This window comes from Myxocyprinus asiaticus, chromosome 8 (assembly GCF_019703515.2).
Source record: "Myxocyprinus asiaticus isolate MX2 ecotype Aquarium Trade chromosome 8, UBuf_Myxa_2, whole genome shotgun sequence".
Lineage (NCBI taxonomy): Eukaryota > Metazoa > Chordata > Actinopteri > Cypriniformes > Catostomidae > Myxocyprinus > Myxocyprinus asiaticus.
Genome location: NC_059351.1, coordinates 40,740,778 through 40,761,813, shown reverse-complemented (window position 1 = coordinate 40,761,813; position 21,036 = coordinate 40,740,778). Strand labels below are relative to the sequence as shown.

The 21,036-nt window shown below is 38.9% G+C and overlaps 1 protein-coding gene across 4 annotated transcripts in view; it reads left to right on the top strand.

The window, feature by feature from the left end:
• Positions 1-21,036, top strand: part of LOC127444563 (catenin delta-1-like) — a 54,194-nt gene that overhangs the window by 16,199 nt on the left and 16,959 nt on the right. For 3 of the 4 annotated variants that reach the window (XM_051704001.1, XM_051704002.1, XM_051704003.1), the window contains exons 2-9: positions 7,156-7,307; positions 9,820-9,891; positions 13,045-13,170; positions 15,705-15,985; positions 17,960-18,238; positions 18,331-18,586; positions 19,041-19,263; positions 19,360-19,552. In XM_051704001.1, coding sequence (XP_051559961.1) covers positions 7,161-7,307; positions 9,820-9,891; positions 13,045-13,170; positions 15,705-15,985; positions 17,960-18,238; positions 18,331-18,586; positions 19,041-19,263; positions 19,360-19,552 — 1,577 coding nt within the window. In that variant the 5' untranslated portion in view covers positions 7,156-7,160. The remainder of the gene's footprint in view (positions 1-7,155; positions 7,308-9,819; positions 9,892-13,044; positions 13,171-15,704; positions 15,986-17,959; positions 18,239-18,330; positions 18,587-19,040; positions 19,264-19,359; positions 19,553-21,036) is intronic. The other variant, XM_051704004.1, reaches the window with a different exon arrangement.

Here is a 21,036-nt window from a genome sequence, read left to right as displayed (position 1 = left end):
CCTTTACATACGCGTGTTCCACACCTCCGAACAAACAGCGCATCAGACATGCGCATAGATGACTATTCTCTCACCTGTTCTTAAAAATATAATAGTGTGTTTCTTCAAGCGCATGCCTGTGTGTCTAAAAGCATTTCTTGTGTCATTCCGAATCCGAGATTTGCAGTTACCCACCTTGCACATTATTTTCGCTACCTGCAATTAAACATCTTCTGTCAGTGCGCATACTTTGCTGCCAGTGTAATATGATACGTAGGTACGGAACATCTGGCTTTCAATGTGTCATTTAGTTTAATTTATCATGGGTTGCAAACTCTTAATTAGGCAACTATTCTTTAATTAAGGCTATTCTATTTGTTAGGCTATTGTATTGGTATTGGAAGTTCCATTCATAATGTTTCCCCCTTTTACCTGGTATAAAATTTCACACCGGTGTTGTCCCATGTACCGAGTAAAACCGGTAACATCATACACCATGGCAACCCTTCTTCTTTAGTGCCCTCATGCTGTCTTTTCCCAGCCAGATCTACCAAAGATCCTTGACTCAGCTTCCCGTGTGTGACATCAGTCTTGCTTTGGAGCATTTTACCGGAGAGCTGATCTGAACGTTGAGCTTGATGCAGACCACGCAGGTTTTTTTTCACCTGCACAAAGCTGAAGTTGAAAGGGGAAGATTGTCTCAATTTAATGAAAGCCAATTAAGGCTGTAGTGAGATGCAATGCCCAATGTATGATTGTATTACCATGTTTTGTTTGAGTTTTTACCATGATAAATTGAAGCATTATGTAAGTAAATAGCAAGGTGTATAAATATTATAATCATTCAGTTCCTTGGTATGTAATTTCCATGGTATTTCCAAGTTTTTTGAACATGTACCATGGTATAATTATGTACCATGTTTTTTTGTGGACTTACCATGGCAGTACAATATTATTCTTTAAAGTTTATTGGAGCACTGTGTAAAAAAATAAGCATTTAGTTTAGGAATGGGCATGGGTACTCGGATGTGGCAGCAATGATCGGTGGTGATCATGCATGATGTGACTCTTCACTTAATTAAAAATTCAGCGACTTACTTGACAACTAAACACAAACGCTTCAAAGAGAGAGCTTATTTTTAATTTTGATATTGATTACATTGTGGGTTTGAGGGGTACATTGATTCTCAGTGACGTCTCGTATCAACCAAACTGATATACAACGCTGCAATGCTACCATTACAATAATCAAAAGAGAGCGTAATTAACCGTGCTTTGAACACCTGTCTCTGCAAAACGTTTGCTAAACATGTTTTATTATTCTTTAATGTAAGAACTTTGAGTGTTAATGGATATTATTTTATAAAAGTGAATGTTTGTCACTGACTGACCTCCCTGCCCTGGGTGCAGAAATGTTTGCGTGACATAACACACACCTGCATCTCAACGAAATTGGAGTTGAAGATTTCCGCACGAGTTTCTAAGTTAGAAGTCCGACATAATGTGTCATTCCGTTGCACTTTCCCTAGTTGAAAGGTGGAAATTCCGACCCTCCTAGTTGAATGGAACGCTTCATGAATCATCACAGCAACATCAATACAGAGCATCGTAGCTTTCCCACAGGTGCGAACACTTGAGGACACAAACACACACACACCAGGCGTGTGGTAGTGGACTCAACGTGCTGAAGCAGCGCATATACCACAGGCGAGTGTTTCAAAATGCTAGACCAAGCGCAGCTAAATGGAACAGAATGCATCATCTTCAAAACTGAACTCCAACCTAACACACACATTAAAAGGCGATGATTATGGCATCTCCAGTTAAGCCAACCGCGATTTGAAAATAGACAGTTCAGACAGTGCGCGCTTACTAAGATTTCTACGGTAACCTGAAGGAAGAACAGACAGATGCGCGTTGTGCACATTCATTGAGTTGGGCAGCGAATCTTCACATAATGACAAAATATGATGCATTATATTTTGATTATGCAATCTTTTGTATATTTTGTAACAGATTATTTTTATAACAACCTATAATAATGAATAGATGATACACTGGAACAGCAAGACGCAATGCTGCAGCCAAAGACGAGTAGACAAAATTACCAAAATGCCCATCCCTAATTTAGTTCCATGATGTGTTGTTTATTTCTTTTTAATTAAATTTTTTTTTTTTTTGATTTTCTCCCCAATTTGACATGCCCAGTTCCCAATGCGTTCTAAGCCCTCGTGGTAGCATAGTGACTCGCCTCAATCCGGGTGGCGAAGGGCGAATCTCAGTTGCCTCCGTGTCTGAGACCGTCAATCCGTGCATTTTATGTGGCTTGTTGAGCATGTTACCACGGAGACCTAGCGCCTATGGAGGCTCACGCTATTCTCCGCGGCATCCATGCACAACTCATCAAGCACCCCACCTAGAGCGAGAACCACATTATAGCGACCACGAGGAGGTTAACCCACCGTGACTTTACCCACCCTAGCAACCAGGCCAATTGGTTGCTTAGGAAGCCTGATTGGAGTCACTCAGCACGCCCTGGATTCGAACTTGCAACTTGACTCCAAGTGTGGTAGTCAGCGTCTTTACTTGCTGAGCACCCCAGGCCCCTCCATGATGTGTTTATATATATATAAAAGTATAATGTTTTTTGGATGGTTTACCACAGTAATACAATGATAATACCGTATTTTTTGAAGTACAGCGTACCATTTTTTGGGAGTACTACATGAATATGTAATACCATTACTGCACCATAGTACACTGTACTTTCTGATAGGGGTGTCATTTTAAGCATGAAAACGTTGAGTTAGTGTTTTAGTTGTCAAACAGTAAAATGACCTCTATAGAGGCCAGCACAGTTTTTAGCTTTGATACGGTTGTGGAGCCATTCTCGAGTCGAGTAGACCGTGGCTCATTCCTTGTTGTGTCTGCACTCATTATGCCTGCCTGTACATGATCTCTTCTCACACAGCATCTGATTCGCTCTGCTCTCTGTGTGAATGAAACCGGTCTGGTTTCCTCTGTGTGCTGTCACTCAGCAGTGACGGCGTGATCACGCCTGCATCTGAAGACCTTTGTTAGCACCTGTCTCGCTCGCGCACTTTTTTCACAGCTCATGAAACCCTGGTTTTATTTTCTGTCTGTTATGTTCTCTCTATCTCTCACATTTCTTTGCTTTCCCATTTTTCAGTCTGTTTCTGTCAATGCTTCTTGAATTTGCTTGCTCTATGGGTCATATGGTACACACTAGGGATGTGCAAAATGACATTTTTGTAATCCAATAGTTGGTGGGTTGTCTGAACGACTAGTCGGTCTTAAGGGAGCCCTTTATAATTTGGCTGACATTTGGGTCATGTTCATTGTCCATCACATGCCAGTCAGACAGGTTTCTAAGGGGGCGTTTACACAGGATGTGTTTTTGTGGTCAAAAACTGCTTTATGTATTGTGTCTGAATGAAACAGATCGTAGTGGTTTCGACATATTTGTAATTTTTGTTTAATACGATGCTCACTCGATGATGGCACATCAGCCATTTGTATGTATACATAAAAAATAAAATAAAGGCCAGACTATAATTTCAGATAGGGCTGCATGATATGGAGGAAAAATTAGATATGCGTTAAGTTGTTGGATAATGCGATATTCGATATGTGATACGATAATCCTCTGATGGTGACATCGGACTGCACAGAACATCAGAACCCCCACCGCTCAATTAAAAAAAAAAAACTTCATAAAAATACTTGTACTTTGTTCCAAATTACATTTATACTGTGTGTAATATTTACAGTTTTACCATTAGCTATGTAGCAGATATTAAAATTCACATTTAAATATTTGTATTTTATAAATAAAAAAAAGGCATATGAATATAAAGTTAATTTCACCATATTGTGGGATATCTTAAAATAGTCTGTGTGGTGAAATTTTATTTTTACACTTTCATGTTCGTATTTATTTCATAATTGGTTCATTCAATGTGGGACTTTTATTTGTAGTCCAAGCTGCGCTTCAAACTGAGAGGAATGATTTCACGGGACAATCCATTCATTGAAACCCATCCTTTTATGTATCCAAAGTGGCCATTAAACAAGCCAAATTTGAGTTTCAATCTGACGTCTGGTCTCATTTTAACTGCACAAATGTTTTGTTCATACTCTTTAATGCTGTGTGTGACCAAGTGCGATAGCTCTCTCTTATAGCACGAAAAAAGAAACATGAATGAATATCAGAGGGTATATTGAAAGATACATTACAGCTTACTGAAATGTGGCCTCCCTCTGCTCATCTGCACACTCCACACACACCAAGTGACAATCGCGCACCCGGTCTGTTCTCTGCTATCTTCGTCGCTATAAACGTTACTTTTCAACGTATTAAAATCATGCCATTATCGCAAGCCCTTTTGAAAAATATATCACGATTCAATACATCGCAATATGGTAGTTGGATCGCAAAATGTGCGACTCATTAACTACGTTTATATAGACACTAGAAAGCAGCTTATTTCAAGATAGTGGCATTCCCGTTTACATGCACTGTGTTCACTGCTTTCTCTTTACGGTCAGTAAGCAGCTTTCTCCACGGCAACATAATTTCCCTGCAATGCTTGTGTAAATAACAAACATGGCATCCGAGGAAGACTTCACTATTTTATTCTCCATTGCTTTGCTATAATTCCAGATATTCCAGAGTTGTTGCTGTGTTTGTTTCCTTAACGTTGTTGCAACCTGCAGGAGAATTGCACTGCAATAGTGGGGTTTCCCTTCTACATAAATCTCTGGGATACCCCCGATGTACTTGCGTATATACGCGAATGTGAGGGACAGTCAATATTTTATGTTGTTGGGTAAATAGGTATAGTTTATAGTGCATGTGCTTTTTCCATTGGACACAGAAATGTTTAATTCTTTCTGCTGTTTTGACTTGTTGTTGGGCTCCATCCTATGACATTTGTTAACCGGTCTGTTCAAGCACATGCAGACTCTTCAAAAACTGTGACAACAGCGCTTGCGCATTTGCAAGGCCACCTAAGTAGCGTTCTCCGGGAGAAACCCAGGTGTGTTAAACCACTTTCTCTTAATCCCTTAAGATAAGCAGTGTAAAGAAACCGGCATTCTCGTTTATGACATTTCAGAACTGTTTACTGCAAAAACCTTGTAATAAACCGTTTTTCAGGTTCAGTTTCAATCTCTCTCGCAGCTCATAAATGCAGCTGTGATTGCACTGCAAGGTGCTGATCTCAAGGTGTGTGCTTATTTAGAAGACCAGATTCATTATTAACTTTAGGACATGATATGCACACACATATAAATATATAAATAATAAAATTGATACAAGGATCTAAACTATCGATACAATATCCGGCAAAATTGTATCATTACAGCCCTAATAATACAGTCAACTTAAGGTACATGTGCAGTTGATGCACACAGATGCAGACTGTCTGCGTGTATTGAAAAACTGGGTAGTACTGTGCGGATCGCAAAATTTGTGTCGTGCACTGTGCGCGAGACAAACTGGAACACAGAAAACCGGAGTATACTTTGGCCTTAAATTGTAAAAAATGCTGCAAATTTCTCAGCCATCCAATGCAAAGCACATGACAGATATTCCAATATAAAGTGCTGTGTATTTGTGTAAAAAAAAAAAAAAAAAAACCCAGTTTGGACAGGCTGTAGCTATGGTGCTTTAAAGGGGTGTATTTAGGATTACATTTCTCAGAGAAATTTTATCATACTGTTAGTCCAACAGCACACAGAAGTTCAGTGCGCTGTCAGCCTGCGAATACCCTCTCTGAGAAGTTTCCTCTCTAAATTCATTAAATTTAAAGTCCCAGTGTTAAAAATATTAAATCTAAAACAAAAATTAGAACAAAGTCTAGATAAACTAGTTCAGTGGTTTTCAATCCTGCTCATGGAGTACCTCAGAACTGCGCATTTTGTGTGTCTCCCTTATCTGACGCACCCAGTTGACCCGTTTCGCAGACTGTGAAGACGTGACGTCTTTTAGCAGCATAATAATTTTTTTTTTCTTCTTTTTTGTGTAAATAAAAAAAAAAAAAAGTTTTATAATCCTGTCATTAAGGTGAAAAAGTCACCACTGCTGTGATGGGGTTTCATATACAGTTGCTGAGCGTGACGGAAAGGCCACGTCCACACTAATATGGTTTTGTTTGAAAACGCATCTTTTTCTCTAAGTTTTGGCCTTCCGTCCACACTGAGATTGTGTTTTTAGTGAAAACTGAGCTTTTTGAAAACGCTCACACAAGTGGATAGATTTGAAAATGCCGTCTACTTGTTGTAGAGTGGACTGGGAAAATGATGACACATTTGTTGTCATGTGACAGTCATGTGACCCATTCAACCAAAACACTCAAGATGTGTTGTAGCAGTGCTGTTGTGCATGATATTCACTTTGATAGTGTTGTTAAAAATAAATTTTACTTTGAAGGAATGCAAGGTGAATGTACAAAGGTGACGGGAACTTAACTCGGAATTGTTGTTTGATGACGGAACGCAAGATCGATAGCGTTTCAGACCGTACATGCAACGGCGATTTTTAAAATTATTATTTTTTTACTTTTTTTTTTTGCATGTGCATAAGGGGATTTAAGCATTTTCATAAGTTTCCGTGTGGACAGTGTTTCAAAAACGAAAATGCTGTTTTCAAATGTGTCTGGATTCATGTAGAAGTAGCCTCAATTGGCATCTTACTGTGTTCTGACTGTTGGAATCCACCATTGTGGAAGCGTAGAAGTGGATTTTTTCTTTTGCTGTTGGAAAAATGGGAATGCAAAAATATTTGCTGTGCTCCCTCCCTTACCCTGCTGTAGTTTACTTCTGTTTCAAAAAGGATCCATTTAGGTTTTGGAGCCCTCCACTAATGAGCTGATTAGTTGAATCCGGTGTGTTAGTTTAGAGAGAGATCCAAAATGAGGGTTTCCTCCAGGACCAAGATTGGGAAACACTGAACTGATCGTCCATCCTGACACATCCCTAGTGCACACCATCTTAGATGGGGCTATGCATTTCTCTGTACAAGTGTCTGTTGTTCTGCATGGAGTGCATGCAGTCATGTTTCTCCTTTGTGTTTTCATGAGATGTGTGGAGTGTGTAAAGCACTCATTCTCATGATGTTTGTGCGAGTGTGTAACCCTGTCCTCTTTCTCTCAGTGTGTATGGAGCAGTGTGAGAATGCCGCATCTCTCCTGGCCTCCGTGCGAGAGCAGGAGATGCAGTTTGAACGTCTGACTCGAGCTCTGGAGGAGGAGAGGAGGAGTGTGGGGCCCTCCGGAACCCTTCCCCGCCCCCTCCCCACCCTGCAGGTAACGCCTTTCCAGCCAATCACGCAGCAGCAGGGTTTCCCACGTCATCACCCTATGATGTTTCACCCCCATGTTCATCTTAAACGTCATCTTGCCCCACCTCCCTGCATCTCTTACAGCAGCATCTCTTTGCACCATTGCATCCGTTGTAATCTTGGACACCTTGAGGAGCATGGCGATTAACCCTTCTTTCACCATTGCGTTCATTGCCATTGTTTTGTTTATATTTGTATCAATCGCTTTCTTCTATGTCGTCATTGACGCTGCCATCATTTCCACACCAAGTTTAAGTTTCCCTTGCATGGTGGTTCTTCGTACCCCCCAGTTTGTGTTGCCATCACATTATTCCTTCAAACCTTGACATTTTATGTCTTGTCATTTTTTTGAATGCCACCAACTGGTCTTCACAAAAGCATGTCTGTATGTTGTACATATGTAATAACTAACTGTCTGTCTGACAATGTGGAATGAATGTTCTTCAGTGAAGAGGAATTCTGTGTTTGTTTTTTCACTGTCCTTATGCTGAATGTCTCAATTATCACAGAATCTTTCTCAACACCCAAACCCCCTTCTGCTGATGTCTGTGAGCGCAGAGATAGCAAACCAGTTTAGTAAGTCGAGTCTCCCTTGTGTTTAGAAGAGGATTTTGGAAAGCTCTATCTTTTGATTGCTCAACATGAACACATTAAGTATTGTCTTGAACTTTTTCAGCTTACTCTTCTCAATTTTAAATCACTGCACACTGTTTGAATTAGAGGACTTGTCTGATTGGTTACACGATGGAAGACACGCCTCCTTCAAGGGCATTGACTGTGCTTGCAAGTGATTTATTAAACTGGATAGGTTGATTCCCAGCAACATACTCAAACACATTAACTTTTGTTGCTTGTATCTTAAATACATCATACTAAAACAGTATAACAGAAAAACAGCATCTCACAAACTTTTAAAGTGTTAGTTCACCCAAAATTAGAATTCTGGCACTTCCTTTGGATGTTGTTCCAAAACAGAGTGACTTTCTTCCATTGAACACACAAGATTTGTAAAATGAGTGTTTTTTTTGTTTTGTTTTTTCTTCAAACAATGACCAAAAATTATGAGAGAGCACCATAAACATTCTATAAAAGTAGTACATAGGACCTCTACACTATATTTCAAGTCTTCTGAAGCAACATGATAGCATTGTGTGAGGAACAGCCAGAAATGTAAGTTGTTATTGACAGAAAATCTTCCACCTTGGCTCTCAAATCTCATTTGCGTACATTCAAGCGTGGCGCTTCAAGATGTGTCGTACCAGGTTTGACGCAGTGATAAGACATGCAAGACTTAATAAACTCATATGATTATTCTTTGTTTTGACGTCCAAACAAACAGGCATGCGCACAACAATTGCGCACATTGGATTAGCTGGTTAGAACAGCGGTCAAGGTGTTTACATGCAATGCGAAATCGGGGTAATGGGCAAAAATCTACGTGAGCTGATTGTTTTTTCTTAAACCGTTTATGGCCTTGAGGCATTTGCATGGCCTTAGACATTGGTGTTTTATCAAGCACAGTCGGTGTAAGATCGTGCATGTAAATGTGCTCAAGTGATTATTGACGATGACGCCAAACCTGGTGCTGCACGTCTTGACACTCCACGTTTGAATGAATCACAAGCACAAATGAGATTTGAGACATACTGCCTAAAATCTCCTTTTTTGTTTCATGGAAAAAATAAAGTCATGTGTGTTTGGAACAACATGAGGGTGAGTAAATAAAGACATTTTTCATTTTTGAAAGAACTATTCCTTTCTAAAATCCTCTCTGATCCTTTCTGTTTTGTACACAATGTTTTTTCTCTCTCACATACACACACACACACACGCACACACACACTTATATAGAGATAAGATGCTGGTCACTGGTGTTTGGAACATCACTATAAGGTATATCTCCTCTCTGTTGACATAGTTGTGCAGATATTAACGTGCTGAGCAGGCTCTGTTCCTACCTGCTGACAGGTTCCCACAACCCACCTGTCAGCTAAGATTACCGTAAACCTTCACGGCTCCCTCTGTGGACCGCGAGTAGTACAGCAGCGTGGTTTGCGCTTGGAGAATTTGAGTGGCGCCGCATGCCATTGTCGTGTAAATGCATGAGTAATATTCTCTGGTAGCAGTCATCTCCCTTGCCTCATTCCTGGCATTCGTTCGTTCATCCATCATTCATTTCCGCTACACTGTCATGTTTTTCTTTTACAATGGTGTCATTAACTTCAGTCACTTGAGCAATTTGTCGTTTACCCATACGCATCCTTTGCATGGAAATAATAGTTTAAAAAAGATTCTGTTTTTTTTAATTGTGTGTTGCACATGCAGTATTTATTCCGTGTCCTGCTGTGGTCACTGTGAATGTATGGCATTGTTCAGCGCCACGATCACTGGCAACTTTGATGCCTCCCTTATTATTGTGCATGTTTTTTGTTGTCGTAATGCTCTCTCTCCCCCTCTCCCTTTCTCTGTTTCTCTAGAACGGGCGTGTCACTGGTGATGCAGAGTTAGAACGGCTCAAATTAAGCGAAGGATACATAAACGGGACACAGGTTAGTATGTGGTGTCCAGGGAGTTTTTAATTTCTTCATCACTAATAATCACCAAAGGCAATGAATGAATAAACCAATGGATTACTTATAGTTTTTTCTGCATATTAAAATTGGATAGGAGAAAGTATTTTAACATCAATAGAATTACTTCGTTTAAATATTATATACGAGAAAAGCAGTAATGTAGCTATACATTTGTATATAAATTACTATTGCTGGAAAACGATTGCGTAGTGTTAAAAATTACAGATTTTTTTTATTTTAAATACTGAATATTTGACAAATCACAGATGAATGAATCTTTACTGCTGCAACAAATCAATTAAATCGATAATCAACAACTAATTTCAATCAGTGCTCAATCAGTGACTTTATAGTAGTGAAAAATGTGTCTGCATGATAAAACTCATTTGAAAAATGGGGGAGACAAGTTGGAGCAGTTTGATAAATATTTTGGACATTCAATTTAGGTTTAAATGTCTCCGCAAATAAATCCTACACATAATTCAAGAAAAAATATTTTATATGAACAGTAACTGAACAGTAACTGTGTCCCTAATGTTTATAGAGCAAAGACATTACAGTAACGTGCTTTGTTCAGATAGGGAATGTGTGTGTCCCTGCAGAACATTCTTCCTCCTACCAGTTTAAACTTGGAATGTGGTTTTATTTTTCTTATCATTTATAACGGAGTGGTTTAGATTGTTTGGTTGCTTCCAAACTGTGGACAAACTTATGTATGCAATTGTAACATTTATATTTTAAAGCTTTTGTATGCAGTGTATAGCATACAATAATTTTATGCTTTTTAAAATAAATAAAATACAATTTGGCTTTTTATCAAATTAATAAATGATCAGAAATGTATTGATTATCAAAATAATTAGTTGCTGCCCTACAAATCTTTGTTAGCCAGCTAGAAAATATTACCTTGGTGGCAAATTTAAATCAGCACAATGTTCAATACATCATATAAATCCATATTAAATGGGTCATGAAATGCTATTTTCTTATAATTTTATTATCTTCCCTTAGGTCCACTGATAATGTCAAAGTTTTTTGTATCAAAGCTGTCATAGTTTAATAATAAATGATCATTATCCACCCTGTCTATGGCCCTCTGACTGAAACACTCAGTTTTGGCTTTGCGTATCCTTGAAACTTCAATGTAAACGGCCACTGTTCTGATTGGCTAACATCATGCAGCCCCTCAAATTCAGCCATATTTGAAACACAGTTGGAAGAGAATAAACAAGCTCTCCACAACATTTTAAAGCTAAATTTCAGGGTTTACACCCCCCCCCATTCTTCAATAACAGTTCCTTTACAAAGCTTGAATCATATTATGACTGGTTCACAAGCAGGCCACGTTGGTATTAGCCACACAAACACAGTCTATAGCACGGTAAAACATGACGTACACACACAGGTGCACTGAGGCGCAGATAGCAGACGCATCCAAATGGTCAAAGACGTCCAGCTAGTGCTTGTTTACATACACCAACAATTAAAAACGTATGTTGTGGTGCGTGTAAAAACAACTGAGCAAGGTCTCGTGACATCACGAACACAGTTTTTAAAACAAGACGTTTCAATAGAGTGGGAAATATAAATGCTCTTATTATGACTGGGTAGGAAGTTTTGAGTTCTGAAATTTACAGTATGTTTTTATAGTACAGTTACCTCTTAATAGGGCTGGGCGAAATGACAATATATGTGTGGCGATGATATAAAGTGTCAATCGACAGATTTTGCTATATCGTGTATATCACAATATGCAAATATCCATGTGTGCAGCAGCGTGACAGTATCTATCAGTGGGTGCGCTTCACTTGAAACTGAAACTAGGCTTGAGCGGGGAATGAATTTGATGGTTGTTTGCCTGTGCTGGTTTAACGGCAGATTCACTAAAGAAATTATGCAGATCAGGCAACGGCGCAAACGTGCCCACAAACTCGTGGCTGATTCTTTGCACTTCTGATTTTGCGTGTCGATTCTGAGAACTCCACAGTGGAGGATGCAGAAGTCCACCGTGATCTGACTGACACGCTCTGTCAGGACGGTGTCACTATGATCCAGACACCTGAATCATCTCTTTAACATGCCGAGGTGTGCTTGACTACACCACACATCTGTACGTCTCCATTTGATGAATTTTTGCTGATGTGATCAAAAGAAAAGTTAAGAAAATGAAGGGGAGCTTGATTTTAAAACAGGTGCAACATTGGTTCACAAAAGTTGAAACAGAGTAGAAAAAATGTATCTGCAAAGTGTCGCGTGACGATAATCACTTGTGGTAATACAAACAATGTTTTTACACCTTAAAATAAAGCACAGCAAAGAATATTATGTAAGCCAAAAGATGCGGTGAGCATTAATTGTTTTTTTTTGCAAGAAGTGTTGTGTATTATCTACTAAAGTTATGTAATATTTACTTTGCTTTGAAAAGATCTTCAGTTTCTTGAGGAAAGTTTATAATAAAACTGGTCCAAAACATTTTAGACTGAAATGTGGCATAATGTGAAATTGAGTATTATGGTTAGGTTGATTAAAAATAAACTCCATTTTAAACTTTTTTTTTTTTGTCAAGTTCTAAATAGAGTAAATTATGTAAGAAGTCGTTTTCATTTAAAAAGTATTTATTTCACTGACTATTTCCAAAAATAGGCATTACAATATGGTTATTTATTATGTTAACTGATTTTTATTTGTATTCCATAATAAAATTACTGTATCGCGATTATCGTGATATATGCTTTTGGTCATATCGCCCACCCCTACCTCTTATGTCTAAATGTCAAAGGAAATTTGATTTTCTATTTCATGTCCCCCTTAAGTTTGCAATAGCTGAAAACACATTAGCAACAAAAGTAAGATTGCACCCACGAACGCAGGACAGACCCGTGACAGTTCAACAAACTGGCCTGAAAGTGTCTCCCCCGGGCCATGATTTTTGTTAAGCCATGAGAGATGCTCTAGTGCGTACTTTTGCGCTTATTGAATTCCTCTGTTTCTGAAGGGACTTGTTAGTGTGTGTCGTCATTGACACCTGTGAATGCTCTGCGACCAGATGTTGTGTTTGTGTGACTGGACAGACTTCCTGTTCTTGGCTGTTGCTCACTATTGTTCTTTGTTTCTGCATCTTTGCTACAGTACAGGATGTTGGACCCTGGTCATATTGTTGAGTCTGTAATGGTGGAGGAAGATCCTCATGAGGTACCACCAGTAATTTCAGTCGAAACCAGCGATGATGGCACAACACGCCGCACTGAGACTACAGTAAGTTTGTGTGCACTTAAAAGGAATTGCTTTTATATATATATATATACATACACACGCAACACACACACAGTTGAAGTCAGAAGTTTACATACACTTAGGTTGAAGTCATTAAAACTAATGTTTTAACCACTCCACAGATTTCATATTAGCAAACTATAGTTTTGGCAAGTCATTTAGGACATCTACTTTGTGCATGACAAGTAATTTTTCCAACAATTGTTTACAGACAGATTGTTTAATTTTTAATTGACTATCACAATTCCGGTGGGTCAGAAGTTTACATGCATTGAATTAACTGTGCCTTTAAGCAGCTTGGAAAATTTCAGGAAATGATGTTAAGTCTTTAGGCAATTAGCCAGTTAGCTTCTGATTGGCTAATTGGAGTCAATTGGAGGTGTACCTGTGGATGTATTTTAAGGCCTACCTTCAAACTCAGTGCCTCTTTGCTTGACATCATGGGAAATTCAAAAGAAATCAGCCAAGACCTCAGAAAAAAAACTTGCGGACCTCCCAAGTTTGGTTCATCCTTGAGAACAATTTCCAAATGCCTGAAGGGATCACATTCATCTGTACAAACAATAGTACGCAAGTATAAACACCATGGGACCACACAGCCATCATACCACTCAGGAAGGGGACACATTCTGTCTCCTAGAGATTAACGTAGTTTGGTGCGAAATGTGCAAATCAATCCCAGAACAGCAGCAATGGACCGTGTGAATATGCTGGAGGAAACAGGTAGACAAGTATCTATATCCACAGTAAAACAAGTCCTATATTGCCATAACCTGAAAGGCTGCTCAGCAAGGAAGATGCCACTGCTCCAAAACAGCCATAAAAAAGCCAGACTACAGTTTGCAAGTGCACATGGGGACAAAGCTCTTACTTTTTGGAGAAATGTCCTCAAGACATCAGCCAGGAAATTAAACCTTGGTCACAAATGGGTCTTCCAAATGGACAATGACCCCAAGCATACCTTCAACATTGTGGAAAATTGCTTAAGGACAACAAAGTCAAGGTATTGGAGTGGCCATCACAAAGCCCTGACCTCAATCCAATAGAAAATTTGTGGGCAGAACTGAAAAAGCATGTGCAAGCAAGGAGGCCTACAAACCTGACTCAGTTACACCTGTCTGGAGGAATGGGCCAAAATTCCAGCAACTTATTGTGAGAAGCTTGTGGAAGGCTACCCAAAACGTTTGACCCAAGTTAAACGATTTAAAGGCAATGCTACCAAATACTAACAAAGTGTATGTAAACTTCTGACCACTGGGAATGTTATGAAAGAAAGAAAAGCAGAAATAATTTTCTCTTCTATTATTCTGACATTTCACATTCTCAAATAAGTCAATACTAAAATAAAAAAGATGTAACGATACCAGTGTTTCTGCATTACCGGTATTACTGAGCACCGACTCAATACGGTACTAGTGTGCAGTATGATTGTCACAAGACTGTTTTAAAATGCTCATTTTGAGCACGTGCTCTGTTACTCCTTACACTGAAATGGACAATTAATCAAAATAAAATCGTGACATGTCCTAGTGTGATTTATTAAACCACTAAAGGCTGCAATCTTGGTGTGGAAGAGATGCATACTTTAATTGAATGTATAAATCTGACCGTTCATACTCAAACTCCAGACATTGAGAATCATTCACGTTTTATTAGATGACCGAGCAGAGCACTAATCCACTGTGAACCATGCAGCACATGTAAACTATATATTTATATAATTAAATCGCAGCATATGCACTATAGTCTCAACTCAACTTTATTAATATAGCATATAAAACAACAGTTGACCAAAGTGCTTCACAGTAATAACATTTAAAACATAACACTTCAAAATTACCACATACACACACACCAGTAATCTAAAATACAAACACTTCAAAACTGTGTCCTATATTTCATTTGTCAGACTCAAAGGCCAGTGTAAAGAGATGAGATTTCAGACATGACAAAGTCTCCGCGTCGCAAACTGTTTATCCAGAAAGTGAAACTTCCGGCAAAAAATAGACGTCATAATAAAAGCACGTTTAAAAATATAAGCTAGAGCCCTGAAATTGAAGAAATTGTGATAGAAATATATTACAACTGTATAGTAAAATGTAGTATTCACTGTAATGATGATGATGATGATAATAATAATAAGCAATATAAGCAAGACTGTTGCTGAATAAAAGTTTGGCAAATAAATGCATTGACATGTTGAAAAATTCTACAAAAATTCTAATTTCACTGGTATCGGTACCGACTATTAAAATTTTGGTACCATGACAACACTTATATAAATACTCTGATAATTTACTGAATATAGCCATATTCTAGCTTTTATTGATGAACAGACTGAAATTTTTCTCATTATTCACTGATGATCTTCTTCACTGCTTCAAAGTTTGTTATCATGAGCTTTGGTTATTGTATTGACATCCAACCTGCACCATATTTGATTTGAGAGTTGGAGGTACAGTTGATCAAAGTTGGCAAATTACAGAACTACAGCATTTTTTCCCCCTCTATCTTAGGTCAAAAAGGTCACAAAGACCACCACCACACGAACAGTCATTCCCTCTGTCTCTGACACACACTCTGTGGATGGTACTGGTTCAGTCACCGGCATGAGTTATAACACCCCGATGGACCGTGTGTACAGGCCACCAGGTGGACCCATGGACTACCCCACTGCTACTGTCCCTCGTAACTACCACTATGGACCTCCAGGCGGCTATGATGACTACCGCAGCGGACCTCCTTCGGAAGCCTACACTAGCCTCAGCCGAGGGACTCGTATGGACGACCGCTACAGGTGCGTGCCTACTTTATGGAACTAACTATATGTCAGTGTTATAGATGTGCAGCGGTTTGACATGCAACTCACCATAAAATGTTTAGGAAGTCAAAATGAATAGGTTTATTACCTTTTAAAAAGGAAGAAATGGTTCCCATATCTTTTGGTGATGTCGAGGGCTGTTTGTCCTATAAAACTTTATAATATTTTGTCACTAATTCATCTGTCGCTTGGTAAACCAAAATCCTAATAATAACCAGCAAAAAAATATTACGATTTGATGCATTGTGCAAGACTAAATCTATAAAAAAAGAAAACAAAAGCCTGAAATACACCAGGGACTCTTAATTTTGAAATGTCTACTTCCAGCTTCAACAATTAATAGTTGGATAAAAAACCATTCAATAATGTCTGCTTCATATGTGTTTTGTTTTATAACATCTTATATTAATAATCGCGCATTAGTTGACAAAACAGTAATGAGACTTGGCTCCTTTACAATGGTCTATGTAAATATCAACCAAATTAAGCTTTTATAGCCTGTATATTCACAGGGTTTTGTATGTGTGTTTTTTATATATATATATATATATATATATATATATATATATATATATATATATATATATATATATATATATATATATATATATATATATATTATAATATAACACACACACACAGCTCTGGAAATAAGAGACCACTGCAAAATTATCAGTTTCTCTGGATTTACTATTTATAGGTGTTTGAGTAAAATGAAAATTTTAGTTTTATTCTATAAAATACTGACCACATTTCTCACAAATTCCAAATAAAAATATTGTCATTTAGAGTATTTATTTGTAGAAAATGACAACTGGTCAAAATAACTAAAGATGTTGTGTTTTCAGACCTCGGATAATGCAAAGAAAACAAATTCATATTCATTTTTAAACACAATACTAATGCTTTAACTTAGGAAGTGTCCATAAATCAATATTTGGTGGAATAACCCTGATTTTCAATCACAGCTTTCGTGCGTCTTGGCGTGCTCTCTACCAGTCTTTCACATTGCTGTTGGGTGACTTTATGCCACTCCTGGTGCAAAAATTCAAGCAGCTCGGCTTTGTTTGATGGCTTGTGGCCAACCTCTTGATCACATTTCAGAAGTTTTCAATGGGGTTCAGGACTGGAGATTGGGCTGGCCATGACAGGGTCTTAATCCGGTGGTCCTCCGTCCACACCTTGATTGACCTGGCTGTGTGGCATGGAGCATTGTCCTGCTGGAAAAAACAATCCTCAGACTTGGGAAACATTGTCAGAGCAGAAGAAAGCAAGTTTTCTTCCAGGATAACCTTGTACGTGGCTTGATTCATGCGTCCATCACAAAGACGAATCTGCCCGATTCCAGCCTTGCTGAAGCACCCCCATATCATCACCGATCCTCCACCAAATTTCACAGTGGGTGCGAGACATTGTGGCTTGTAGGCCTCTACAGGTCTCCATGTAACCATTAGACGACCAGGTGGAGGATTGGTGATGATCTGGGGGTGTTTGAGCAAGGCTGGAATCGGGCAGATTCGCCTTTTGTGAAGGACGCGTGAATCAAGCCACGTATAAGGTTATCTTATATATACACAAGTTCTAACTGTATAATCCTCCAGCGCTGACCACAGAGGAATAATAATGATAATAAACTATCAGTGTTGATTTTTACTGACAACCAATAGTTCCAAAAGCAACTATCGGCACCGATTAATCGGTAAAACCGAAATATGGGTTGACCTTGATTTCACGTTTGATTTCAAAGTCCTTTTTTATTAATTTTTTTTTATTATTTAGTTTTAGCACCAAGTTGGGTCATTTCATGCCTCATGTCAATCTGGATCTTGAAGCAAAACCAGTTGAGAACTGCTGTTCTACATTTAACCAATTTAAATGTGTACTATTGTCTGAGTAATAGCTCAGCAATTAAGAACGTTTTCTTACTTGACCATGTTACTTACTCCATAGGCCTGTAGATGGCTACCGCACACTGGACTCCGCTTACCGCGCACACAGCCGGCCACAGTTGGACCCGTACGCAGCTCAGCCTCAGGTGGGACGTATGGGCAGTGCTCTGGAGATCACTGGAGGCCTGCAGCGATTTGTCCCAGAGCCCTACGGCCTGGAGGATGATCAGAGGAGCCTGGGATACGATGATCCTGATTATGGCATGGGGACACCAATACACTATAGCACAATGCCCCGGCTAGCACATGCACACCATGCCCCACCCCCACGCAGGACAGGGTTAGTGTGTTTCCGTTATTTTAAAGGGATAGATCACCCAAAAATGAACATTCTGTCACCTTTTACTGACCTTCATGTAATAATCTGTCTAGGTCATATGAGGGCACACTGGATGGCGATATGAGTGGAGCTGGTGATATGTATTATTGGGGAGTCGGAGCCCCATTGGCTCAGGGTGAGAGGGGCAGCATGGCATCATTGGACAGCACTCTGCGTAAAGGCCCCGCCCCCAACACATGGAGGCAGCCAGAACTTCCTGAAGTCATCGCTATGCTCAACTATCGCCTGGACCCTGTCAAAAGCAATGCTGCAGCCTACTTGCAGCATCTCACCTTTAAGAACGATAAGGTTAGTTTGAACTCCCACAGAAAACACTATAGCAGTGGTTCTCAACCAGGAGGTTGGGACCCACAAGGGGGCCTCAAGTTCTCTTAAAATTATTTAAAATATGATAGATTATAGTTAATCATTTTTGTATAATTATTATAATTCATCTTACTGAATGCTAAAAATGTAACAAGTCTCTTCAGCCACTTTCTTTTTATGAAGAATATACAGTTATAGACATTTCTGGAATCACAAGTTTTAAGGAAATATCTTATAATAGATATATCTTATAAATATCTAATAGCCTACATGGGGAGGCTTTCAAATATTTTCTCTGACAATACGGGGCCTTGGTGTCAAAAAGGTTGAGAACCACTGCTCTGTAACACCTGTCCGGACCATGTACGACAGGATACAGCATCAACAAATAATCTCCTAATCTGAATTTGGCCCTCTATGCACTTTGTCTGTGCAGGTGAAATCAGAAGTAAGGCGACTGAAGGGGATCCCAGCCCTGGTGTCAATGCTTGATAACCCAAAGAAGGAGGTGCATTACGCAGCATGCGGAGCTCTCAAGAACATCTCGTACGGACGAGATCCAGATAACAAGATAGCCATCAAGAACTGTGACGGAATTCCCGCGCTGGTGCGGCTATTGAGGAAGACGAGGGATCAGGACCTCACAGACACTATAACAGGTATACAAAAAGATCTTGCTCTTAGTCATCAGAGGATCTTTTGGAACTTAAATACTGTAGTTAAAGTGATGATGATGTCGACTTGTCCTCTGTAAGGCACGCTGTGGAACCTGTCATCTCATGACTCCGTAAAGATGGAGATTGTGGACCACGCGCTGCATGCTCTGTCCGATGAGGTGATGGTTCCACACTCGGGCTGGGAGAGGGGGAACGAAGGGGGAGAGGAGAGCTGCAAACCCAGACACTTGGAGTGGGAGACAGCACTCACCAACACTGCCGGCTGCTTAAGGTACAGAGAGAGAGAGAGAGAGAGAGACGGGTGACTTTTTGTGAGGTTGATTGCTAAATTTAGATTATTTTTCATGGGAGACCGGGGCTAGCTGTCACATTTTTTTACACCAGTGAATATTTTTCAGGGTAGGTTTGTTTTTGGAAGTCAATTTCTGTTTAGCCAAAAATGTTGAAGCAAAAAAAAAAAAAAAAAACTATTGAACATTTTCACTTCTTGCCCAGGAAAAAGTTACACATGTTGATCTTTTGTGACAACGTGCCCCAGTTATAGGGTAAGTCGTCACTATGGAACCTGCTATTAAATCACACTTAACCCCCAACAATTACCAAAACAAAATCTATGCCTCTTTAAATCTACACTTCTTAAACCACCTCTTATAGGCTTTTTAGGTAAATTTTAAAAAGTAAAACAATTGGCCCTTGCTAAGCCCCGCCGTAAAAGCGCTTGACCAATCCTGTCTTTGCAACTGTTGCCCTGCCACCATTACTGTGACACGCATTTGCTATTTTCCAATGAGAGCCTATGGAAGTAATGTATGTTTGGCTACTTTTAAGTGGGATTTTATCAAAATAATCCAAAAAATGTCAAACACGTTGTTGCCGGGTCATTTGTAATAGTTACCTAGAGAGAATTACACGCAGTGTTTTTCTTTTTTTTTCTTTTTATTTTTTTATAATATTTAAATAAATCTGGAGAAGAGCATATTATGGATTAAACTTTGTCAGCCCTCATTCACAAATGAATATATAACATCTGCAATGACACCTACAGCTTTAACTTTAATTTATGTATTGATTCAAGTCATAGTAAAAGCGATAGTAAATAAACAGTTCACAGCAACAAAATTAGTGTGTTATGAGATATTATAAACCACCCTGTTCACTTAATCGCTACTAAATGAAGTTTTTCTTTTCAAGTGACTAATAATCATTTTCCTTGATTCTGATTCACAGTCTCCACAGTTTTAATCAAATGACTGTAATTTAACAATTTCTTTAACAGAAAACTTCAGATAAATGTGCATTAGAATTTCACTCTTCATTCCAGCCCACATAAAAAAATCCATTCAGAGAATATTTTGCCAAAAAACGTGCCGTCCATGGCAATCTCCCATTCATTCCAATGGGGAGTTCTGCAGAGCTTGTCAGAGCGAGCAACTGTAACTAAGGGGGCGAAGGGTCAATTGAGGCACAAACCAATTGACAAAACAACCAAAATGTTAAAGTTGCTTACAAAAATATCAAAACATTGTTTTGGCCAACAAATATTGAAATTGATAAATTGTATACATTTATGACATTTCAAAACACATGAGACAACATGCCCAGTAAAAATGTGACAAAATAGCATGTCTTGCCTTCATAATATAGTTGACCCTTGCTTTTATATATTCCAGTGTGGTTTGAATATGTTTGCTTGTTTACCCAAGAGCTTTAATAAAAATATGATTGAATATTAGATACGACATATGATGAAAATTT